The sequence below is a fragment of the Anabrus simplex genome, chromosome 2 (assembly GCF_040414725.1).
Source record: "Anabrus simplex isolate iqAnaSimp1 chromosome 2, ASM4041472v1, whole genome shotgun sequence".
Classification (NCBI taxonomy): Eukaryota; Metazoa; Arthropoda; class Insecta; order Orthoptera; family Tettigoniidae; genus Anabrus; species Anabrus simplex.
Genome location: NC_090266.1, coordinates 244,029,298 through 244,056,354, shown reverse-complemented (window position 1 = coordinate 244,056,354; position 27,057 = coordinate 244,029,298). Strand labels below are relative to the sequence as shown.

General features: G+C 40.2%; 1 protein-coding gene across 1 annotated transcript in view; it reads right to left on the bottom strand.

Annotated features, from left to right (window-relative positions):
- Nt5b (5' nucleotidase B) overlaps window positions 1-23,892 on the bottom strand; it is a 744,444-nt gene extending 720,552 nt beyond the window's left edge. Inside the window, exon 1 of the mRNA XM_067140537.2 lies at window positions 23,588-23,892. Within this exon, the coding sequence (XP_066996638.1) occupies window positions 23,588-23,883 (296 nt within the window). The 5' untranslated portion in view covers window positions 23,884-23,892. The remainder of the gene's footprint in view (window positions 1-23,587) is intronic.
- Between the last annotated feature and the right edge of the window lie 3,165 nt (window positions 23,893-27,057).

Below are 27,057 nucleotides of genomic sequence, written 5' to 3'. Positions count from 1 at the left end.
GGAGGCTGTGAATGCTTAGATAATATTCGCTAATGGTGAAAATAAAATCTGGCTTCCTTTTGGAAATTTATTTTTAAAAATTATAATATAGTTATGAAATTACTTCTCAAATTACAAAGAGGTAACTGTACCCAAACGTGTACGAAGTAATCATGGGATGGATAGTACACCCCAAAACATCATAAAACGCCCCAATGGAGTCCTTATGAGCATACGTCGATCGTTTACGAGCTAAGCCTGTTTTAGTTATTAGCTGGAATGAGGGGAGAATTCATAATTAGCATTAAATTTGGAGTCAGGCATGTCGTTACGGACATTGCAGTATTTCACCAGCGTGTGGAACAAGGTTGCCATCGAATACGTGCAATGCCTGGAGTGTTCGTACGTGTCCGACAATCAATGAGGTGGCGTTGTTCAATCGTGCATTCAGGCGCATGGTGGACCTTTTGAACACTTCTTATATTAGAATGCAGTATCCCTGCGGGTACACAAACATGTTGACAGCTACTCGAGGTGGGATGTGCCAAGCCAGGCGATTATCAATACTTCCCGTATAAAGTTGGAAAATCTGTTGTAACTTGTCAATGATTGACCCTAGGGCATATGTTTATAGGGACATTAGTGGTGTTTAGGAGTGTATTATCCACCCTTCTCCCCCTACACCCAATCACAAGATGTTTGGGAATATCCTGTATACATGAACCCGATAAAATTATTTAGCATTTTACTGTCAATTTAACGGTATGTAATATCGAGGCACTGTATACATAGCTACGGAATGGAAACGTATAATTTTATAGGGGATACAGGAGTAGTCTAGATTACCATAATAGTAGAACTGATAGTTCTGTGGCTTGGTTCTAAAAGGGCCAATGTCAAAAAACCTGTTTTTGAGGTATGAGCATTTGAAGTTTTGCTTATAGTTTTCCAATTAATTTTTTCAACAACTAACTTTAAATAACTTCATACTTTCTTTGTGGAAGTCACCTTATTAAACGCTTATTTTTTCTATCGTATTCTTTAAAACTTTCCAGGTCTCTAATCTTTATTGGTAATCTAACATTATTGGCAAGGGCGTATTTAATTAAACGTTAACTGTTCGTTTAGTACTTAACAGAGACATTGGCCCTTTTAACATGTTGCAAGCCAGGATAAAACGCGTTTGTAGCAGTTAATATCTCAATTTCGATAAAAAATGATATTGGCCCTTTTAGAACCAAGCAACAGAGTTGTGCATCGACGTGTGCTCTATTTACAATGAGAGGATTTTCAAAACAGTCCTTTCATTTGTCTACTGATTCCCTAGGATCTACAAATAGTTCACTTAATTTACCCAAAACGCCATGCATTTCCCTTCTCCCTTCTTTTCAACTACTCTTTATTCTAGTCAAGAAGGGTTTCCCTTCCGTTTTCCAAATCTTCCCAAGATTTCTCATACATGGCAACTATGGTTCTGTGTACTACTGCCAAACAGTACATACGGAAGAACATGTTCCTCACCAGGTCGAATTACACTACACCAAACCATCATTAACACTGAGACAGAAACAGCACTCGCCACTGATTACTACGCTCCACAATTCATCCCTCGAGGCGCACCTTTATCGATATCACATGAGACGGGTTGCTAAGTGGTGAGGCGAGAGTGAAAGTCTGACCACCGATAGGGAAGGCCTCAGCATTGCCTGGCGAGCTATGAGTGACGTCATCATAAGTGGTGACACTATCACCGCTATCACCTCCGTGCGCGAGGAATCTTGGGTTGTACGGAATGTAATGGTGGTGAGAAAGTCGTGTTGAGTTACATTGCATTTACATGAGTGATATTTGCGTTAGAGCTGGGAACGGTAGGAGCGGAGCGGAGCAGTTGTTTTCGCTCGTCCTCCGGAGACCTCCGGTAGTCCTCCGATTGAATTCACGGGCGGAAAATTCAAATGCTTTAATGTGGGCAATGTTGTAACGGTGATCTTAGGAGGAATTGCAATTTAAATTTCATTACTAATTCCACAGATGCATGTGTTCCCCCACGTTTGTCATTCAAATGCTGTAGTCGTTTCAAGATAGCCGCATTATTTGTTACGCTATGAACAACAGATTTTGATCTGCTGACATTCAGTTTGCAATAGGTGCAGGTGGATAGAATACTGTAGATTGAATATTGGCACATATAATACCATTGCAAATGCATTTACAATATTATTAATAGTAAAACAGTTTAAGCAATAAGTATATTCCAGTGCATGTAAACATGTATTATATACGATGCTCTTACATTGTGTTATACGTGTAGCTCATTTATGACGGAAGAGTACGTCCGGCTCCATGACTAAATGGTTATCGTGCTGGCCTATGGTCCCATGGGTCCCAGGTTCGATTCCCAGCAGGATCGGGAATTTTAATTTTAATTGGTTAATTTCGCTGGTACTGGAGCTGGCTGTATGTGTCGTCTTCATAATCATTTCATCCTCATCATGACGCTAGGTCGCCCAAGGGTGTCAAATCAAAAGACCTGCATCTGGTGAGCCGAACTTGTCCTCGGACACTCCCGGTACTAAAAGCCATACGCCATTTCATTTTTTAATGAAGAGTACGAACTGATTGGTATTGGTTACATGCTGTACCGGGCTGAGTAGTTCAGACGGTAGAGCTCTGGCGTTCTGAGCTCAAGTCTGCGGTTTCAATTCTGACTTTGCTCGGCGGTACTTGAAGATGCTGACATACGAGAGTCGCATGTCGGCAGGTGTACCGGCACATGAAAGAACTCCTGTGGGACAAAATACCGGCACCTTAACGTCGCAGAAGACCACAGAAGTGGATATGGGAGTACAATAATAATAATAATAATAATAATAATAATAATAATAATAATAATAATAATAATAACAATAATAATAATAATAATAATCTTTCTATCAATTTACCCTCCAGGGTTGGGTGTTCCCTCGTTCGCAGAGAGGATTCCACCTATACCGCCTCAAGGACAGTGTCCTGGAGCGTGAGACTTTCGGTCGGGGATACTTTTCTGTTTTGTTTTACGTCGCACCGACACAGATAGGTCTTATGGCGACGATGGGATAGGGAAGGTCTGGGAATAGGAAGGAAGCGCCCGTGGCCTTAACTAAGGTACATCCCCAGCATATGCCTGGTGTGAAAATGGGAAAGCACGGAAAACCAACTTCAGGGCTGCCGACAGTGGGATTCGAACCCACTATCTCCCGGTTGAAAGTGGGTTCGGACCCCACTGTCGGCAGCCCTGAAGATGGTTTTACGTCGTTTTCCATTTTCACGTCTAGAAATTGCCCTCCTTAATCGTTCCTATCATATCGTCGCCATAAGACGGCATGACGTAAATCAAATTGTTACAAAAGTAATCGACAAATGAAACACGATCGATAAATGAGAATGTATGTATTTCATATGTTCGCCTTCGTCATACGTATAAAGCAGTATTTACCATGTCGCTACCACATCCGTTGCGCACCACGGATGGAACGGCAAGGAAGCACGCATTCAATACTGTTCCTCCGTCCTCCGCTCGCCGACCGAACCAGCGATTGGTTTCCAAGCATTAGTTTACTACCAAAGAATACAGGTGGGAGCGCTGCACTCGCATTACCGATTGCAATCATAGGAGCTCAGTTTACTACCAAAGAATACCGGAGGGAGCGCTGCACTCGCACTACCGATTGCAATCATAGGAGCAACTGATCCGTTCCCAGCTCTACGTCCAATGACGAACCGATACAATCTCAGATGAAACTGTGGAACATGACATAGCTAAGACGAAGACAGACTGCCTAGAGCTGAGAACGGTAGGAGCGGAGCGGAGCAATTGTTTTCGCTCTTCCTCTGGAGACCTCCGATAGTCCTCCGATTGAATTCACTGGCGGAAAATTCAAATACTTTAATGTGAACAATGTAGTAATGGTGATCTTGGGTGGAATTACAATTTAGGCTTCAGTATCAATTCCACAGATGCATGTGTCTTTCTACGTTTGTCATTCAAATGCTGCAGTCGTTTCAAGATTGCCTCATTATTTTGTTACGCTGTGAATAACAGATTTTGATCTGTTGAAATTCAGTTTGCGTCCGCCTCTGTGGTGTAGTGGTTAGTGTGATTAGCTGCCACCTCCCGGAGGCCCGGGTTCGATTCCCGGGTCTGCCACGAAATGTGAAAATTGGTACGAGGGCTGGAACGGGGTCCGCTCAGCCTCGGGAGGTCAACTGAGTAGAGGTGGGTTCGATTCCCACCTCAGCCATCCTGGACGTGGTTTCCCAGTTCGCCTCCAGGCAAATGCCGGGATGATACCTAAGTTAAGGCCACGGCCGCTTCCTTCCCTCTTCCTCGTCTATCCCTTCCGATCTTCCCATCCCCCCGTAAGGCCCCTGTTCAGCATAGCAGGTGAGGCCGCCTGGCGAGGTACTGGTCATCCTCCCCAGTTGTATCCCACGACCCAGAGTCTGAAGCTCCAGGACACTGCCCTTGAGGCGGTAGAGGTGGGATCCCTCGATGAGTCCGAGGGAAAAACCAACCCTGGAGGGTAAGCAGATTAAGAAAGAAAGAAAGAAAGATCATTTATTACTGAAGAGAATGAAGTGATTGGAATTGTTTATATGCTGTACCGGGCTGAGTAGTTCAGACGGTAGAGCGCTGGCTAGTGGCTGGGACGGAGCGGTGCAGTTGTTGTGACGTCATCATCCGGTTATACCGAGTAAAATACCGATTGAATGTACTGTAGCGGCATGACAACGTAAAGGTATTTCACCCGTATATTCAATGCCCTTTTCTCACAACATAACTGTTTCGCTTAATACAGCAATGCTGTTTTCTTCTGCTGAAGCCGACTACCACCCGTCGCGTAATTGCGGCCGCAAATTGTGCATTTTGCTAATGTTTATCATCGGTAATTTCAAAGAAATGCCATGCATCAGACGGCCTTCGTGGCATTTGTGGTACAAATTTCTGTACAAATTTATTAAATGCCTTTAAATATTCTAAAACACGAATACCATCTAAAAACGGGATTAAATATCAAACCAATACCACAATTATTTTCTAATATACTTTGCATTACCTACACAACACAACAAACAGAGGAAATATAGACGCAAATTTAATACGCACAGACTGAATACAGGTACAATACACTTACAAGGGGAGACCATGACGTTCGGATCACGTTCTCGAGAAAATCGCAAGATAACCTTTCGCGTCGAATATGTACCGGTGCTTTGGGTTCACGAGCACGAAACGGCGGTAGGCGAGTGGTTAGCGTTCAAGCTCCGAAAGCGCTGGTTTACTGAATCGAGTCCCGCTTCTCGCGTTGTTTTTCAACACTGGTTATTTTCTTCAAAATGCTATTTGTTCGGGGCGTCGACTCATGCGGATCTTTTGCCCCTACAGGCACCATATTGTATGAACCTGCGTGTAATTGGAATGGCGGTACTGTGGAATGTTGTGTGTGAGGAAAGGAAGATTAAGGACGTCACAAACACCCAGTCCGCAGGACTGGAATAGTATTCACTACAATTAAAAAAACACCGGCCCGGAATCGAACCCGGGGCCGCCGCGCGATAGGCGGGCGTGTTGGCCCCAACACCGCGGGGACGTACGAGAGCTCTTATAGTCTATCATATATATTACACTTCAAAGGTAATATAATGAAAAAGGTCTATTCTATTTGCATGGGCTTTTATCGGAAATATATATATATTATTAAACGTTAACGATAAATGCGAATGTATATATTTCATATATTCGCCTTCTTCATACTTATAAAGCAGTATTTACTACGTCGCTACCACATCTGTTGCGCTCCACTACTGGAAGTGCAAGCGAGCACACATTCAGTACTGTTGCTCCGTCCTCCGCTCGTCCTCCGCTCGCCCTCCGAAACCTCCGATTGGTTTCCAAGCAACAGTTAACTACCGGAGAATACCGGAGGGAGCGCTGCGCTCGCACTACCGATTGCAATCATAGGAGCAACAGCTCCGTTCCCAGCTCTAATTTGCGTTTTTTTGTCAATTCTGTAAACGAGTTGCGTAATATAAATCAACTCAAGCATGCCACACTGCTGCTCGGTGTCCAGATGTGATAGAAATTACAGAAATTAGCAGAAAGTAACGGTCTACAACTTCCCAAAGGAACCAGAGTTACTACAGAAGTGGATAGGTGCAATTAAACGAGATTTTCCGCCAGCTTCATACAGCAAGGTAAGTTTAAAGAAACATTGTACAAATTGGACCAACTTGTTGAGTAATATTTCTATGCTTTAGAAATGTACGATGGAAATCACCACTTTCTCTGCCCTCTAACCGTAAAACAACTACCGGTAGAGAACATCTTAGTTTAACATTCTGAGTTCTTACCTAAATCTTTATTCGCCAGATTCCCGAAAAGATGTTTACGTACAGTACTGGTACTTCTAAAGCTATTATAAAATCATATTATTTTGTTGGCCTATCCCTCATATCTGTAGATTTACTGTAATCGTAACCAGGCCTGTTATTACTTTGGCACTTCTCTAGTTAGAAAAGTGATCATTATAAAATAAATTTAATTTACCCAAATGTGTTAGCCTTGTTTCTGGTTACATAAGATAAGCATGGCCATAGGGCTAGCAACAAGTGTACCATTATGAAACAAACCTAATAAACTTTCGATATTGCTAATTTGGATTCTGATAGGTTATGGTAGGCCTATTTTACATTATGACCTATTAGAGTGTGATTATCATTGACCCTTCGAAGGATGTAACACCGGTAGTTCATGTAGTTAATTAGGCCACTGTGGGATGTACAAAATTTGGTGATTTCATAACAAAATAATATCTACCTGTACCACTACAAGCATTTCATTTACTGTGCTTTATTGAACTTCAAGTGATAATATGGATTTTTTTCTGATGTCACATGAGCTTATTTTGATGGAAGAGTACTCAATTTTCTCTTTTTTCTTGTTCTGAAAGACCTTTCACTGTCCCTATTTTGCAGTAATTGTTCATCAGGATATTAACTTAATACAAATCCATATAATTTTTCCAATACCCCCTTCCATATAGGCCTATGATGTGTACAAAATTGATACCGGTACATAACAAACTCATCAATGGACCTTCGTTTAAAGAAAAACTTGGCCTGCAGTACGGTATGGCTTTATATATATATATATTGGAAACTCAACTAAGCCTTTCTTGACCAATGTTGAATATTGTTAAATGTAATATTAATACACTCTAAGTAATTTACAGAAAGAAAAGAATATATGGTAACAAAAACAGCAGTGGAGTCATGAGTCCTGTTGGGCAGTCAATGCTCTTCATAACCCAGTATTGACTAAAACTTAGAAGCGCATGTTGAGATGTGATTTACATTAGTTATTCAAATAAGGAAACAAATATTCATTGTGGTGACTATAAATTAACTATAAAATAATGAATTACCAAATATTTATAACTGAAAAATACAAGAAGTTGAAATACCTGTTGAAATATGTGCCCTGTCATGCTAAATTTTGTCTACTTCATGTCACAGGGCATATTTACAGCAAAAGAGTTAAAAAAGTTGAAATACCTGTTAAAATATGTGCCCTGACATGCTAACTTTTGTCTACTTCATGTCACAGGGCATATTTATACCTGAGAAGTATAAAAAGTTGAAATACATGTCAAAATATGTGCCCTGTCATGCTAACTTTTGTCTACTTCATGTCACAGGGCATATTTATAGCTGAGAAGTACCGGTATAAAAAGTTGAAATACCTGTTAAAATATGTGCCCTGTCATGCTAACTTTTGTCTACTTCATGTTGCAGGCATATTTATAGCTGAGAAGTATAAAAAGTTGAAATACCTGTTAAAATATGTGCCCTGACATGCTAACTTTCGTCTACTTCAAATCACAGGGCATATTTACAGTAAAAAAGTTAAAAAAGTTGAAATACCTGTTAAAATATGTGCCCTGTCATGCTAAGTTTTGTCTACTTCATGTCACAGGGCATATTTATAGCTGAGAAGTATAAAAAGTTGAAATACCTGTTAAAATATGTGCCCTGTCATGCTAACTTTTGTCTACTTCATGTCGCAGGGCATATTTAAAGCTGAGAAGTATAAAAAGTTGAAATACCTGTCAAAATATGTGCCCTTTCATGCTAACTTTTGTCTGCTTCATGTCACAGGGCATATTTATACCTGAGAAGTATAGAAAGTTGAAATATATGTCAAAATATGTGCCCTGTCATGCTAACTTAAGTCTATTTCATGGGACCGGGTAAAGCAGTTTTTCTTGTCATTACAGCATTTGTTTCAAAATCATTGCACAGTTAATCATCATGTTCATAGCCATCACCATTATCAGGTTTAGCACCTAAACTTAAACAAATATTCTGTTTATAATAGCCTTCAAACTCTTCTAGTAGCTGCAATATTTTATGATAATTAGGACTAGTCATCACCATTATCAGGATTAATACCTAAAAATTAAACATATTCTGTTTATAATAGCCTTCAAACAATTCTAGTAGCTGCAATATTTTATGATGATTAGGCCTAGTCATCGCCATTATCAGGATGAATACCTAAAAATTAAACAAATACGGTATTCTGTTTATAATAGCCTTCGAACTATTCCAGTAGCTGTAATATTTTATGATGATTAGCCCAACACCAAAACTGAAGAGTAGGCATACTCAGGAATAGGACCATTCAGACACCACTGTGTATTTGCCTATTAACCTAAATAATAGGGAAAATAAATAAATAAACAGACAAATACTAGTAGCTGTTCTCTAACATATTATGAGACTAACACAAAATTAATGAAAACTATACCTGAGCAAAAGTCTGTTCCAGTATTATTGTATATTTGTATAACAGCAAAAATATTAGGCTATTGATGGAGAAATAAAAAAATACTTGCAGTCAGCAGCTTACAATTCTGTATCAAATACTCTGGTAAAATTATCAGCTGTTTCTTCATTGTCATGGTCTTCTAAATCCATTAAATTACCTTCACCTACTCAGATAGCTTCAGTTAATCCTCTTGTCTTGGGCCTAAACATTTTCAATATTGCACACGAATTGCAACTAGCACAACGTGCATAATTATTACTGCCCTTCAATAACACTAATACATGGAATTTGACACTAGTGTCACTAGCTGCCCACCAGGACTTGTCCCACTTATAATTCATAATATCATAAATATTCACCATTTCTAAGTCCTGTCCAGTAATAGAAATATATTCCAAAATATGCTTGTTTCCATAAATATAATTTCATATGATTCTTTATACTCCAACGGAAGCTAATAAAAAATTTAGAATTGGTTACACTTTATCCATAGTCAGCTATATACCACAGCTTAGTTAAGTCCTGATGGTCAAGAAAGAGTACCTATTCGTATTGGAAAAGAAGTATGTAGATTATCTCCATTTTATTTTATTTTTTACCACTTTCAGGTCCCTGAGCTTCATTTTACATCCCATGACATTATCAGGAAACAGGTGTGTATGACGAAGAAACAGGCGCTTGGAAGTCTTAGATTGAATTCTTTATAATCATTATGTAAAATTTATTTTGAGAAAATAACAATTTGGTTGACATAATTGTATAATTTCCCTGTAATAAAGTGACAGTATTTATAATAAACTGTTATTCAGTGTACTTACTTATGACCATCTACAAGACCCATCTTCCCAAATTCAGTAATCCTTGAAGAAGCGAGTCTTGCATGAATTGAATTTGTTGAAGTACCCTGTTTACAATGCTGTACTTAGGATAATCGGTTTATACGAGTATTAAATACACAACATATTCTATAGCTATCATAATGGTACAGAATGTCTCTCTTTGTTGACATTCTTCTGCAATAAAACTATGTACAGTATGCAAATTCCTCGCAGGGTGAATATTCCCATAGGTACAGTACTGTATGTATCCAAATTTTTGGGACGTACAATGGACCTTCTACTTAAGTGATCTGTAGTGGTAAGTAAACCATAAATTACTCGTATGTGAACTGAATACTGTTTGATTAATCAACAAACTCACATATTCAATACTTTCTTCAGTTATGGCAGATTAACAATATCTAACAACTATTATGAATGTATTAGAGAGTCAAGAGAACATGTTTTATTTTCAGTTATCATTTATTTATTTATTTATTTATTGTGGACATACTGCTTACGTTTAGCCTACATTATTTTGCGTAAGAAATCTTGATTTGAATATATACTTGAAATCATGTATTATTTATGTTCTTTGCAGACGATATTTCGAAAATACCTTGTTAGGTTTATTTAGCTGCTACATTCTAAATTAATACATAACATAATTAAGAACGTGTGCAAGTGCAACGCTCGTTATTAATAGCTATATAGCAACTTCATATTGCCTAACGGGAGAATGGTCTCTGGTCTCCGTGTAACCACCTGTGATGACGTCACGCTCGTATGCGAAGGCCTTCTCTATCGGTGGTCCCGGTCATACCCCAGTTCCAAGCAAACGGTTGCGGATGGTCTTGGCTAGGGATGGGCTGCGAACGGAGTCGCGAAGAGTCGAGACTGCTACCTCTGGAACCGATACTCTCGACTCCAGTGTCGACTCCACTGATGCAGTAACGCCATCTATCAACTATTGTCGGAACTGCTTGGAATTATAGTTCCACGTTCCTCCCTTGGTAACTCGTGATACGATGAATACAAGATGGTTATTAGCCAGCAATCATTAAATATTGTTTCGGGATTTTATCATCGTTAGTGTTAATGTTGTAGGTCTATTTTGGCGACAATGATGATAATGATGACGATAACTAAAGTGGTAATAATAATCTGACAGTATACGTTTACATAATCGCCAATATTGACTTCAATGAGTTCAGCTCCGCGGTGTAGGGGGCAACGCGTGCGCCTGTTACCCGGCGGTCCCGGGTTCAATTCTCGGCCGGGTTAGGCTTTTTAACTGTAAATGATTAATACCCCTGGCATGGGGCATAAAACAGAAAAAAAAAAACAAGCGAGTGCTTAGAGTATGATTTTACAACAAATATTTTCCCAAACATTGTGCGTCATAATAACCGCTTTCGCAGTCTAGGGAGGCCCCGGGATCAATTCCGGCCATGTCAGGGATTTTTACCTGTATCTCAGGTTTCGTGATCACGTTGAGGTAGAGACCGGGTACAGAAAGCCAAGAATAACGATCGAGAGGATTCGTTGTACTGAACACACGTCACCTCGTAATCTACTGGCCTTCGAGCTGGGCAGAGGTCACTTGGTAGGCCAGGGCCTACCAGTGCTGTCGCGAAAAGGGTCTTTTGTGTATACTACTACTACTACTACTACTACTACTACTACTAATAATAATAATAATAATAATAATAATAATAATAATGCAACAAGACTTAACGTGGTCCTTGAATTATAATCATAAGCTATAACCTGTATTCCAGTCAGTGACCGGGTCATGAATGGAATGAATGAAGCCCCCATCCTACGGCGAGGATAGGAATTGTACCGGATGCCGAGGCCTGTCGCACTCCTCTGGGGCAATGATGAATGACTGACAGATAAAATGAAATGATGTTGGAGAGTGTTGCTAGAATGGAAGATGACAGGGAAAACCGGAGTACCCGGAGAAAAACAAATCTCATGTGGAGTGACCGGGATTTGAACCACGGAATCCAACGGTGAGAGGCCAACGCGCTGCCGCCTGAGCCACGGAGGCTTTTAATGGTGTAATCTACAGTATGTTCAAATTATGTTAGAGGATTTACCCATATTAGATTTGTTTTCATCGTTCATGTGCAATTCATAATGATTTACCGTCCATATCTGTTTATCAATTTCCTGATCACGACAAATAAGGACGTGAAATTAAATGTCCGTGGTCTGCTATGCCGATACTTTCTGACATGACACGTTTAATTTTATTTCAACTACACCGTTACGCTCGTCGTCTTCGTTAACGATATCGTACTTCACTCTACAATTCTATTAAAAAATCCAATGGGCAAATGAGCAGCAACATGTATGATATTTCATGTTATTTTCCGCGCCTCGACACGCAAGCGGCCCAGCAATAAGAGTCAAGTTCGCTTGGAGTCGAGAGGCTTCATGCGAACCGAGACCGGTGTTCGGAGTCCATGGAGTCGACGCTCTCGATTCCAGGCTTCAGTCGCGCCCATCCCTAGTCCTAGCCGCCACCTGGCGCGACCTCCCCTGCCTCCGCTGTGGACACTTTTGAATCTTTGATTTGACTTTAAAAAATCAAATCCAATGACCTTCGTTAACCTTATATACGCTTATAAATCAATACTGTTACGTGCTCAAGCGACCGTCAGCCTTATCACAGCCCCTTCGGTATTACCTAAAAAGGATAACTAAGCCAGCTCGGGGAACCTCCCAGCCCGCCCAAGGACATGCCATGGCCCTTCATCTAGATTCTCCACGCGATTCACTGGAAGATACGACGGGAACTTCCATATCAAGCCGAAACCTGAATGTTCTAGTGGCCCATCATCGAGGTATCTATACAACGCCGCTGCGAGCGAGCTGTTATGGTGTCGGGAGTCAGTTTAATGCACGGTTACGCCTACATATGGAGTATAACTTCGATCTGACATACCCTGTGTAGCTAAGGTCTCAAGGTATGCTGCACGACCATTGGAACCCCGTCTACCAAATTAACGTTCACATATCAGACGTTAAAAAACATGCTCCCCTAATAATTTTTGAACTATGTATTAAGTCTCCTTGCAATGTTCCTCTGAGAATATCTTTTCTCTTCTAACGGAGTCCTTACAATGCCAATTTTCCTAGGAGATATGTCACTTTTTGGCCCCATAGCCTCAAATGACACGATGGCAGATGTTCCACTGATAAACACTCCACCACATGAAATTCTGCAAAAATGACACCCCACAAATGATAAGAGGTGACTCACTTCATGATAATTACAGCAAAATTTAAGATTAATTGGAAAATAATGTCCGTATAAACAATTACATCAATGCAAGAGTCACTCTCATGAAAACTGAAAAGCAACAATTGATGATGATGATGATGATGATGATGATGTGTCGATGAATCAACTTGAAATAGACTGTCTCTGAAATAAAATCAAAATAAATAAATAAATGACAGGACTAAGTTCACACCGGAAGAAAGACAATCTGATCACCAACGCTCCAAGGTGTATGTTTTATTCCCGTTACCATCGAACAGCAAACGACTGAAAAAAAAAATCAGGGTAACGTTCAAATATTACTTTTCCCAGATGGTTCGGCATGGGATCGAACTAGCGACTACGGAAATTTGAGTCCAGTTTTCGTAATACTGCTTCGCGTACAGATTGATGTTAGAGAGAACGGAAGGGTATAGACTACGAAAACCAGGCCAGGAATTTCTTTATTGTTCAGACATAGGCTTGTCCTATTCTCCTTCGCTTTACTATCCAAAATGTTGTTAATAAAAAGTAATGAGCAATATTGGTGATAATTTACATCACTGCTTTAATCCAATATTTGAATGAATCTCCCTTGACGTTAAACTCTTCATTTACTTCAATCGTGCATATCACCTCTGCGTATAGTTGTTCTATGGCATTAAATCATTTTATTTGACAGCTCTAATCTAGCCAGCTTCGCAGCGAGGGCCCGTATTGAGAGAATTAAAAGCTATCTCTAAATCTAGAGCTGTAATATATAATTTACCACCTCTTCTCTTTATGCATTTACCCGTTGGTGATTTAATTATACAAATATCTGTATTTATTATCCCTTTCCTGAATCCTGACTGATACACCGAGAGTATTAATCCTCCGCCGAGGGGCCGATAACTTAGAAGCTAGGTCCCTTTAAACAACAAGCATCATCATCATCATCATCAAATCCTTCCCCCCCCCCCCAGTTAATGATTGATTTTTTTTTTGCTAACAGCCCGGTATAAATCTTACAAAGTGTTGTTTCTTTATGTACAATTTTCTTTACGTTGCAACGATACAGATAGATATTATGCTTACGATTGGATAGGAAAGAGCTAGGAGTGAGATCGGAGTGACCGTGGCCGTAAGTCAGGTACAGGCCCAGCATTTGCCAAGTGTGAAAATGGGAAACCATGGAAAACCATATTCAGGGCTGCCGACAGTGCGGTTCAAACCCACTAGAGAGCTACGTAATCCAAACCCCGTAGCCACTTGCTCGGTCTTACCAAGTATGTCCAACAAAGCAATGCCCCAATACGTATTTGTATTAGATCTCCCTTCCTTCTATATATAGGATATATTATTCCATCTTGCGAAAATCCTGGATATTTCTACCATAAAAATTCGTTAAATATTTTAGTCATTATTCCCAGCATCAGACTGTTATTACCTAGCCGTTTCCAAAATGCATAAACAGGGCTCGGAATATGCAGTCTGCTTTAAGTCGCACAGACGCAGATAGGTCTTATGGCAACGATGGGACCTTAGGAAAGGGTTAGAAGTGGAAAGAAAGCAGCCGTGGCCTTAATTAAAGTACAACCCCAGCATTTGCCCGAGTGAATATGAGAAACTACGGAAAAACATCTTCAGGGCTGCCGACGGTGGGATTCGAACCCACTATCCCCAGAATGTAAGCTCGCAGCGGCGCGATCCTAACCGCACGGCCAACTGGCAGTGTTGTCGAGCCTATGACTATACTCACGCGCATGTTCACGAATTCATTCTACATTTTCGGAAGCGATGCTCGTGAAAGATCTTCCAGATCCCTCCTCGTCTTCAAGGGACGTCGCTCCACCTGTGAAGCGCCTGTGCTACAGGAAACATGGCGTACGACTCATTGCTTCATCACCGTATGATTGCCGAAGAATGTTCAATGTCTCTGTGGCCAATTTGGCCAGTTTAACACAACATTTCTCGTTGGCTCGTGGTTCCACCTTCCTGCCAATTATGTAATCGCACACTATCCCGCACACGTTTTCATAAAACAACACTATAACAACTCCCGATGTTAACACAGTGAAGTCTCCTGGCCAGGTTAAAAGTCGCTAGAAATGTCGCAAAATTTAAATATCCTATATTGTTTTATACATTACATAATAAATCCCGAATTAAACAACTATTCTGCGCCTGAAAAATGTTTAGAAATCTTCCTTTATATTTATAAACGTCCCGAAATTAACCACTGATATAACCAACACTCGTCTCACGGTAACAGCAGCAATATCTCACATATCCTCTATATATGAATACTTCACTATTGAAAATGAAAATCTACAGCCTATTTCCAGTCATTCGACCGGGTCAGGTATGGAATGAATGAGGCCCCCATTTAGCGGCGAGGATAGGAATTGCGACGGCTGCCGAAGCCTGTCGCACTCCCCTAGGGCAATGATTAATGACTGACAAATGAGATTAAATGATATTAGAAAGTGTTGCTGAAATGAAAGATGACAGGGAAAATCGGAATACCCAGAGAAAAACCTGTCCCGCCTCCGCTTTGTCTAGCACAAATCTCACATGGAGTGACCGGGATTTGAGAGGCCGACGCGCTGCCGCCTGAGCCACGGAGGCTTCCAATATACTTCACTATTACAAATCTAAAATCTAGTTGACAGTTTCAATTGGTTGGCTATTGGATCCCTGATAAGAGAACCCTGACGATGTGATGACGCGTAGACGGAAACACTGGGTCGCTGCAGAAATATCTTAAAGATTGATAACAAAACAGGGCTTCCCGATTTTTTAGAAAACAATATTTTAAACTGTAATGTAATCAGATTCTAAAACTGAAAAACAGAAGTGCCTAGTTTTATCATCAAATGGGTATTATTTTAGAAGTCGCTAGATTTGTCGCTAAAATATATATTTTGTCGTCAGAAGTAGTCTATCTGTAAGTTGCTAGATCTAGCGACAAAGTCGCCAAGTAGGCAACACTGCTCCTGGCACACTGCCTTAGCAAAGATCACTATAGCAAGGTCAGTCTAGGTAGGTCAAGACACGAATGTTCCTTTTTTTTTTTCTTTTTTGCTTTACATCGCACCGACACAGATAGGTCTTATGGCGACGATGGGAGAGGAAAGGTTTAGGAATGGGAAGGAAGCGGCCGTGGCCTTAATATTAAGGTACAGCCCCACCATTTTCCTGGTGTGAAAATGGGAAACCACGGAAATCCATATTCAGGGCTGCCGACAGTGGTGTTCGAACCCACTATCTCCCGGATGCAAGCTCACAGCCGCGCGCCCCTAATCGCACGGCCAACTCGCCCGGTCAAATGTTGCTTATGGAGCCGCCATATTGAGCATTTAAGCGAGGGTAACCAAAGGCAAGTGTATTCGAATTTAGAAGATTTAGGTAACAATTAATTAATTAATGTTATTTGTTTTACGTCCCACTAACTACTCTTTTACGGTTTTCGGAGACGCCGAGGTGCCGGAATTTAGTCCCGCAGGAGTTCTTTTACGTGCCAGTAAATCTACCGACACGAGGCTGACGTATTTGAGCACCTTCAAATACCACCGGACTGAGCCAGGATCGAACCTGCCAAGTTGGGGCCAGAAGGCCAGCGGATTTAGGTAACAAACATTGAAGTAAAAAAACAAACAACTATTTTTCATGTAGAATTTAATCGGGCGTCTATTTTTTATGTACTATAACCGTATAACACCTAAATTACAAGAATACATCCACAGATATTTGAAAAGCAAGGTAATTAGCAAAACCTGAATTTCATGTTTTTAGAAACAAGGATAAGCAGAAGTGCTCATGCATTCTCGTTTAACTCCTTACAACTTTGTCTTACTGTGTTTCTTATTAATATCATCTGTCAAAATACGTAACCTAACTAGCAGAAACAAAGAAATCTGCACTGTCCCTCTATTATAATATTATAGAAAATATTGAACTTAAAGTACTTAGACAGTTGTAGTAAATTACCGTAAGCATTTCATTTATTAAGGAAGTATTTATAGGTACTGCGTTTCTGATAGGTTACCCCCAGCATGTTGACAAACACTGAATGCCTCTTAAGTGCATTACATTATGTTTGCTAACTCTTGTTATCCGTTCATGTGGTAATTTCTTTGCGTTCAGAGGCAAAAGTACTCTTCACATATACAACTAAGGCGATGTTCTTAGCTGCTCAAATTAGTTTATGGTAGTGATAGGTCGTTCATGAACGAACTGACTCTCATGAACGACGCATTGGAGAGAGCTAGCTCTCTCATTGAGAGTATCTTTTGTAAGAGCTAGCTACTCCCTCCTTGCTCCTTGAGAGCTAGTCGTTCAATTACGAGTCGACTCTTTTATGGGCTAGCTCCCTCCTTGCTCCTTAAGAGCTAGTCGTTCATTTACGAGCCGACTCTTTTATCAACTGCGACTCCAAGAAAGAGCTAGCTCGTCATATCGACTCTCGTTCATTTCTAGCCAATACCATGCTTCAGATAATCACGTGACATACAGATGCCGCTTTCTTTTCATAGACTACCAAGACTAGCCTCTTCCGTCTTCCCGCACTCAGTGCACCAGTGGTGTGTGGGCTGTCTGCCATGTATGTTATTTGTGCCATAGGTCTGGCAGCCTGCTACCTAACGAAAAACAAAGTGAAATAAACAACATGTCATTGGGCAATACTTACCAGTTCACTTCCTACATGCACTCATAATCTATGAAGGATGTACCGGTACTGTAGATCCAGATCCAGTGGATCAGTATAATTCAAAGAAGTTTTGTATTTATCAGTTTTTTTTTTTACTGATTGATGTTCATTTATTTTTGGTTTGGCAATATTTCCCTTTTATTTCCGCCAGTTTTGAATCTAGCCAATCCCTAATTTCTGTAATTAATTTTCTACCAATCACAGTCTTCTTCTTCGATTGTGAGTGTAACGTGTTTCTTTAATTTTAAAGCAGATTCCTGATACAAATTTTTCACGTCTGCAAAATCTTTCGTTTTTTGAGATAATAGTATCCTCATACAAATAATTAAACTAATTATTCAATTTCCCTCCCCCCTTTAGGTGGATTTCCCAAAACAAAGAATACGTATTCCTTTATTTTAAAGGAAATTCCAAATCCCAAACTTCACGTCCGTAACATCTTCAGCTTTTGAGATATCAGTATCCTAATTAAAAGAATTCAACCACATTTTCAGTCAATTTTACCCCTCCACCCAAGTGTTTTTTTCAGGGAACAAAAGATACATTTATAATAGAGATAAAACATACTATTTTTCACTTCGGTAACATGTTAATGTTTTTAGATATACTGTAGAAACGCTCATTTTAAAATGTCAACCCCTTCTTAATTCCCCCTAAATGGAGTTTCCAAAAACAAATCACTTATGTTTCTTTACTTTTACAGAAGATTCCAAATACCAATTTTTACCTCTGTAACATTTTACGTTTCTGAGATATACTGTAGATATAGTCTTTCTAAAATTTCACCCCAATTTGTCACACTTGTTTAAACCCCATTAATTCGATTTCCCAAAAACAAAAGATACGTGTTTCTTTATTTTTAAGGGAGATCCCAAACACCAATTTTCAGGTCTGTAATATCTTCTGTTTCTGAGATATACGTATCCTCATTAGGGGCTTCAAACCCTTTTTCACCCCTTCTATTGCGATTTTCCGAAAAAAAAAGTATTTATTTATTTTTAAAGGGGATTCCAAATACCAAATTTTTACATCTGTTAAGTTTAAAAGTATTAGAATCTCGATACACTCATTTTAAAAATTCATCCTCCTCTATTAATTGAATTTTCCAAAAAACAAAAAATGCGTGTTTCTTTAGTTTTAAAGGAGATACCAAATACCAATTTTCAGGTCTGTAATATCATTAGTTTCTGAGATATAAATATCCTCATTAAAGGCAATCAACCATTTTTCACCCTTTTTACTCCTCCCATTGGGATTTTCCGAAAACAAAAAATGCGTGTTTCCTTATTTTTAAAGGAGATTCTAAATACCAATTTTTACGTCTGTAAACTTTTAAAGTTTTGGGATATAGATGCACTCATTTTAAAATTTCACCCCCCTTTTCACCCCCTTAGCGACGGAATATCCAAAAATCCTCCCTTAGCGAGCACCTACAGTGTACTATAAATGTATTCTCAAAATTTCATTTCAGTCAGTCAGGTCAGTCAGTCAGTCAGGTCAGTCAGTCAGTCAGTCAGGTTAGTCAGTCAGGACATGTTATTTTATATATATAGATGATACCTACGTGTGTTTTTCAGCTTGTTTCTTATCTTCCCCCCTTTACAATGAATATATTATCGTTCATAGTTTTGGCTTTACTAGACAAAACGATTAGTGGCTGGGTATAACGCAAAAGCGGAACCCAATAAATAAATTAAGAAGGAGAATAAGTAGAAGAAGGATCATTTTACAGTGCTGTCTTCAGATGATTATTTTCAATGGCATAACGTTCGGGCAGAACTATATGCTTGTTGTTGGCTGCATTAATAGATACTGTGATACAAAGGTCTTCTTCACGACCTCATGAAATGAATTTGAAAAGACGGTGGGTCGTAACAGTAAATGGTAAAAAGTAATTCGAGATTTATACATTTTATTTCATAATTAATGGTGGTGTTTAACCATGTAAATTTAACCATTTTACAAATAGGTTAACAGTTAGAAATAAATTATTATAGCGCTGTTATATTTGCAAAGCAAGTTGCAGTAGGTCATCGTTTTTAGAGCACACACATCATAATAAATATACATTGTATTGTATTGCCATAGTCTTAATCATAGTCAGAATAATAATAATAATAATAATAATAATAATAATAATAATAATAATAATAATAATAATAATAATATACCGTACTGTAGCCAACGGCCGTAGCCGTGTTGAAACACCGGATCCCGTGAGATCTCCGAAGTTAAGCAACATTGGGCGTGGTCAGGAGTTGGATGGGTTGCCACGGGCTGTTGGTGGGGGGTAAGGGAATGGAGGAGCGGAAAGGAACTGGGCACCCTACCGCACGTAAACTCCGGCTCAGGAACACCTCTGCGGAGGTTCGGACCTGCCTTCGGGCAGAATAACCCTTACCTTACCTACCGTACTGTACTGTACTATAGACTAAAGTACCTACAGTATATATTATTTCATTTTAACCGTCCACACTTTTTTGATCATTATATTACTTTGTTCATGCTCAGGTACCCTAAATTAGGTCCACTAGCTCAAAAAATATGTTATGATAATTTTGTCATAGAGTCTGGTTTTAATTCCATTGCAACTGTTCACATTTTATGAAACCCGAGTTCGTATAGATGGCAAAATAGATATCTTATCATTACATCACAATTCGCAGTTATGGGAAAGCTATTAACTGCATGTAATCCGAGGCAAATAAAACTCATTTTAACAGCTTTAGTGTCCTTACATACATTTTTTAAATACAAAACTCGCTTATATGCATCATGGACATGCTGTAGGGATCGCCCACATTGAGTCTCAAAATGGCGACTCCATAAGTAACATTCGTGTCCTGACTTGTGTAAAGAGAACTTGGAACATAGTTGCTAGCGGGCTGCCGTCTGTTGGCGCACAGCAAACCCAGTCCGAACATTTTTTGATCCAACCTTGCATATACACTCAAAAGTCCCATATTTCATTACTGGAAATCTGGCAACTCTAAACCGAATGCTTGCTATAAGGAGACACCACATCATCTGCTCGTCAGAAGAAATAATAATAATAATAATAATAATAATAATAATAATAATAATAATAATAATAATAATAAATTGTTTTACAAATGGCTTTACGTCGCAAGACACAGATAGGTGTTATGGCGACGATGGGACAGGAAAGGGCTAGGAGTGGGGAGGAAGCGGCCGTGGCCTTAATTAAATTACCGTCCCAGCACTTGCCTGGTGCCAAAATAGAAAACCATGGGAAAACACCTTCAGGGTTGCCGACAGTGGGGTTCGAACCCACTATCTCCCGAATGCAAGCTCACAGCTCCGTACCCCTAACCACACGGCCAGCTCGCTCGGTAATAATAATGTTATTGATTCTACGTCCCACTAACTACTCTTGACGGTTTTCGGAGACGCCTAGGTGCCGGAATGTTGTCCCGCGGTTCTTTTATGTGCCAGTAAATCTATCGACACGATGCTGATGTATTTGAGTACTTTCAAATATCACCTGACTGAGCCAGGATCTAATCTGCCAGGTTGGGGTTAGAAGGCCAGATCCTCAACCGTCTGAGTCACTCAGCCCGACACGCCATTAAGCAGTCACCATCATGCACATAATGAGCATTTGAATCTGCTATGAAATCTTTCGTTGTGATCAAGAAAACCATAAATATGACCTTTTGCACGCTAGATGTAGGCCTACGGCTGTTTTTAAACCCTCAATTATGGACTTACTAACTAGCACCTTTGCGTCCTATGGTAAATAGTTACGTGCCACAAGTGGACGACAGAGCTACGGTTAAGCGATTTGGTCTTGGGTCAGAGGCCGTTTTCTACACGGTATTTTCCATACTCGTTTCAGGAAAATATCATTGTGTCATTTTTAATGGCAAGGCACCTCCCATAAGCATAGACTGATATAATTATAATTACTGTACTACAATAGCCGATGCCACGTTTGTACAACTAGGAAAAAAACACTAACGAGAGAGTTGCGTAAACGGTACAGGTCGTGTAGCCGTAAGTTTCAACTCGGGAGATTGTGGGGTTTGAACACCACCATTGACAGATATGATGATGGCATTCCATGGTTTCTTCATTTTCACACCAGGCAAATGTATAATTATGCCTTCACTCAGGCCACGGTCGCTTCCTTCCCAGTCCAAGCTTTTCCCTTTCTCAGTGTCGCAAAACAACCTGCCAGTGTCGGGACGACGTTAAACGGCTAGAAAAAGTATAAATACGTTAGTGTAGAAAAGGGCTAGAATTGGAAACGTAGGAGCCGTGGCCTTTATGAAGTACAGTCGCCGGCATTTGGATGGTGCGGAAATAAGAATCCACGGAAAGCTATCCTCAGAGTTGCTGATGGTGGAATGCCAGCCCACCATCTCCCACATCCATGTTCACAGCTACCGCACCACTAATGCGTAGCCAACTCCTTTGGTAGAATATTTGTAATCCATGATATAATAAGGCAGAATAGCAGCAGCGTATACTTCCGAGATATTTGGGGTATCCATTCAAAACACATTGAAGCGGATTATAAGCAGTTATGCTTGTTAACTATTCCTAACGTTGTCCAAGCGGAAATTAATACTGTCTGCGATATTATAAGGGAATTAATTTAATGTTTTTATTTTAATGTTGGAAAAATAGTCCAGAAAAAAGAGAGAGTGCAGACATCGCTTTTAACGCTCATGACTGGTATCAGAGGTATAAATAAGTTTTCGGATATATCTGTACTGTAGACGAGTTACGTGCTCAATGTTCGTGAAAAATGCATATCCACATGAACTACTTAAGTACACAGAGAAAGGCTCACAAAAACAAATAAACGAAGCCGGATTCATTTTTACGGAATTACTTGTTCCTTCTAAGTTTTAAAAATCAGTTACTTAGTACCGGTATTTAAAACTGCCTTAAAGCTACAGTTCTTCTGAGCAAGGTTTTAGTCTCTTTAGCAGATCTAAAGGACATGACAAGAAAACCGAGCGAGTTGGCCGTGCGGTTGGGTCGCGCAGCTGTGAGCTTACATTCGGGAGACTTGAGTACGAATCCCGTTATCGGCAGCACTGAAGATGGTTTACCGTGGTTTCCTCACGTTTACAGCCGGCAAATGCTGGGGCTGCACCTTAATTAACGCCACGACCGCTTCCTTCCCACTTTTAACCCTTCCCTACGTCATCGTCGCCATAAAACCTATCTGTGTCGGTGCGGCATAGGCTATATCAAATTGTACAGAGAAAGCAAGCTTCACAGCTAACCGAAAGTAGAACTAACATGCAGTAACTGATATAAAATTTCAGCAATGTAGGATACATAAGACATAACAATATCCCTTTTCAAGGTCTCATTATCTCCTTTTGGGTGACTTTTTTTTTGTTTCACAATAACTTCACTACAGCAACTTCACTAGACACGCTTCTTAACAGCAAGAATAGCATAAATTCCTAGCTTAAAATCAAACTGAACTACTAAGAGACAATGAACCCTGGGGAATTAGTTGTTAATTAGAATATATGCACCGGGCGAGTTGGCCGTGCGCGTAGAAGCGCGCGGCTGTGAGCTTGCATCCGGGAGATAGTAGGTTCGAATCCCACTATCGGCAGCCCTGAAGATGGTTTTCCGTGGTTTCCTATTTTCACACCAGGCAAATGCTGGGGCTGTACCTTAATTAAGGCCACGGTCGCTTCCTTCCAACTCCCAGGCCTTTCCTATCCCATCGTCGCCATAAGACCTATCTGTGTCGGTGCGACGTAAAGCCCCTAGCAAAAAAAAAAAAAAAGAATATATGCACACGTGCAAACATACAATAAATGGCAGTTTCGATGGTGGTAAACATCCTATACAGACGGTAAAATTCAAATGATCGAGTCGCGATAACAGTTAATAATAATGGATTGTCTCCAACAGAATGGAACGCCTGGTAACCTGATGAAAATACTTAAAAAACATACCTGTGCGAGAGTTCACGGGCATCGATCCAACAACTTCTTTCAACAGACGCCACACCTTCGGAGAAACTATCAAGATCATTTTCCGAGCGATCATTACGTGTAAGTCCCAGACTGTGGGGTACACTTAGACTCATGGATGACGATGGCTCTTCCGGGAATCGAAGCTTCTTCTTACCACGCTTTTCTTCTAAGGCCGAGTTTTGCTCTGTGCTAGACCTAGTGGATTCTACCACCTCCGGTCTGGCATTTTTCTTGTCCTTTCGCATGCTGGAGGTATCCGTAAATAGGTCTGGCATTGTCGAGGAGAAGCGCTACATTGAGTTTTCACTATCTAGATGGAGCATCACTCCAACTTGCCAGCGTGGACTCGGGTCATAGTGTCGACGTCACTACGATCATACCAGTGTCAAAGAGCAGCCTCGAAATCCTTCCTTTTGTTCTGTTTGTTTGAAGCTTAATATTTTACTTCATAACTATAGTTTTATTCCCTTGTGCGAGCCTATTAATCAGTTTACTCAATGAGAAGAGTTCTAGCTTGATCTGTTTTATTTCTACACGCTAGATAAGACTGTATAAAGAATTTACTAACATTGTTACAAAACTGAGTAGGGGAGATCAAACTGTTAATGAAGACAATTGTATACATAGAAGATTACACAGGTCTTTCATGTTAAGAAGAGACAGCTATGCCTCTCAGCGTCCTGTTTGAAAGGGATCGCGAGCATATTAAGAACCTCCACGAGCTCCAATTTCCAACTAGATCTTTGTCTTCATCTTATTCAATCTACTGCATGAAAATCAACAAATACCCAGGCCAATCATAGTCTGCTTGGTATACACCTGTTCACCTAGTCCTCTAGAGTGGAGTCCGATTACAACGTAGAAAACTCCTCCAGAACCATTTACCTATACTAGACTACATATTCTCAACCTTCTAAGAGGATTCGTTAAGTAGTCTGACACTGTTCCCACCTACTACGCAATCATGTAGGGTCCAGAATTCTGCAAACACAGCAACTGTAATTACAGCATAACTTTTCGGGACGGAAGCAGAATAACGTATTAATAGGAGTCATTTGAGGTGACCTTCGATGTGACAAAAATTTAAAGATCTTCAAAGTCCTTAAAGACGACACTTTTGGAGCAACGATGCACGTGTAAGAATGAACAACAACGTCGGTCCGCTTTTACATTCATGTGGTTCATCACCGGCCACTGAAAGATCTTTTGCAATTTGCTTTACGTCGCATTTGCTAGGTGTGATAATGGGAAACCACGGAAAACCATCTTCATGGCTGCCGGCAGTGGGGTTCGAGCCCACTACCTCCGGATGCAAGCGTACAACCGCACGACCCTAACCGCACGGCCAACTCGCTTGGTACTGAAAAATCTAAAGATTCTTCACAATCTGAACAAACATCACTTCACATAAGGTGTTATCGGTCGTCACATTGTTGGCAACGTACTTTTACCCTTTTGGTTCACACTACACACGTCTACAGCTAATGGTAATGAAGATCAATGAATCACAGAACTAACAGGAATCCACAGCTTCTTGAAAAATACTTTCTTATAGGAAAAGACGATGAATCGAGAATATTATGAAATGGACAGTACGTAAATTAAAAACAATTTTATCTGCACACTTTCAATTTTTACCACAGAGGCCTACTTCCTTCTCGGATTAGGTATACAAAAGTCCAAAATGTGTTCAGGTGTTCTTTATCTGTCTGGTTCGTTGTCTTGACAGGATTTCTTGAAACTCGCTATTTAAGTTCAGGGATACCCGGAGAGTCTACTAGGCTACTCAAGGGACGAGCAAGGAGCTATCTGGCGGGAAACAGCAGCTTCTTTGTCCCATCCTCTGTCCTGTAAGCCTCGGTCGTAAGTAGAACTCTGTACTTGTGCAAGTGAGACACGGGATTTACTTGATGCGATCAGTGATTGTGATTATAAATGCAGAGTAAAAATTATCCATCATGGTTAAGTATACCACTGAGCAACGAATGATTATTGTTGAAATACGTCTTTGAAAATAATAAATCGTATGATAGATATGTTCAGATGTATTGCAAACAATTTCTAGAAAGACCTAAACCATCAAAACTATATGTCCGTGCTTTGATTGAAAAACGGCGCGCAACTGGATCCGTCTTAAATAGAAAAAGGCGTTCTAAAAAGACAGTATTTACTGACGAAAAGCTTGAAGATATGCGAGCCAGAATTCAGGTTAGCCCTTGTAAACCGCCCAGTCATTTGGCACAGGAGTTTGTTATCCCACACACCTCAGTGGAGAGAGGGCTTAAAATTTTGATTATTATTTTTTTTCTCACATAAGGTTTCCGCAGTGCACAAGTTAAATCTTGCAGATCCTGTCGCTTGTATAACTCTTGCCGGTGGGTGTTACAATCTGTGCATGACGGAGATTTAGATCCTTCGCTTTTGATCATTTCTGACGAAGGATGGTTTCTCCTGAGTGGGAACATAAATTCTCAAAACACTCAACACTGAGAGCCAGAAAATCTCCACGCGATACAAAAGGTACCTCTTCATGATACGAAAGTGGGTGTTCGGTGTGCAGTTGGTGGACGAAGAATAATTGGAACAAAATGTTTATGAAACACTGACCTCCGAACGATACATGATCACTAATTTGCATCCCTTCTTTAGCATGTTGGCTGAGGAAGAGGGAGACTACGCTACATTCAGCAAGACGGTGCTCTGCCCCACACTGCACGTAATTCTATGGCTACGATTAGAAATGTGTTCGGTGACCGGATGATTCATAGGGGATTATAGCCTGCTTGTACTCCAGATCTCAGTATGTGTGACTTTTATTTGTGGGGAAATTTGAAGTAAAAAGTCTATCGGAACAATCCACGTACAGCTGAGCACCTAGAAAACGAAATTACGAGTGCGATAAGGGAAATGGCAGAAGACGAACTACGATCGATGTCAGAGATATTCCTCCGAAGATGAAAGGTCTGCATAAACGGAAATCGTTTTCAGCAGCTGCTATGTCATTACGGTAAGAAAATGAAAATCACTGGCTGCCTAGTTTTTCCTACCTATTATGGTAATGAGGCTGTTTCCTAATTCCTTCTTGTTGAAGAGAACAGAGGCGGGAGGTTCTCTCCAGCGGGAAGGATCGGTAGGTCTCTGGAGGAATAAAGACTGCCCCTCCCGTCAGTTCGCTATTCGCGCCTCGTTTGAGTTTGCCGTAAACTCTTGTTTGGTGGTCACTGCATTGTTTAACTAGTATACAGTAGTGCAGATATATTTATGGAAAACCAAAACGGAAGAGTTAAATTTCTCTGTTAATATTAGCTGTATCGAAAAACTGTACATTTAAAAAAGTTGTGTAAAATATAATTTCCGATCCTTTATGTGTTATGCACATTCATCTAAATAATAATAATAATAATAATAATAATAATAATAATAATAATAATAATAATAATAATAATAAT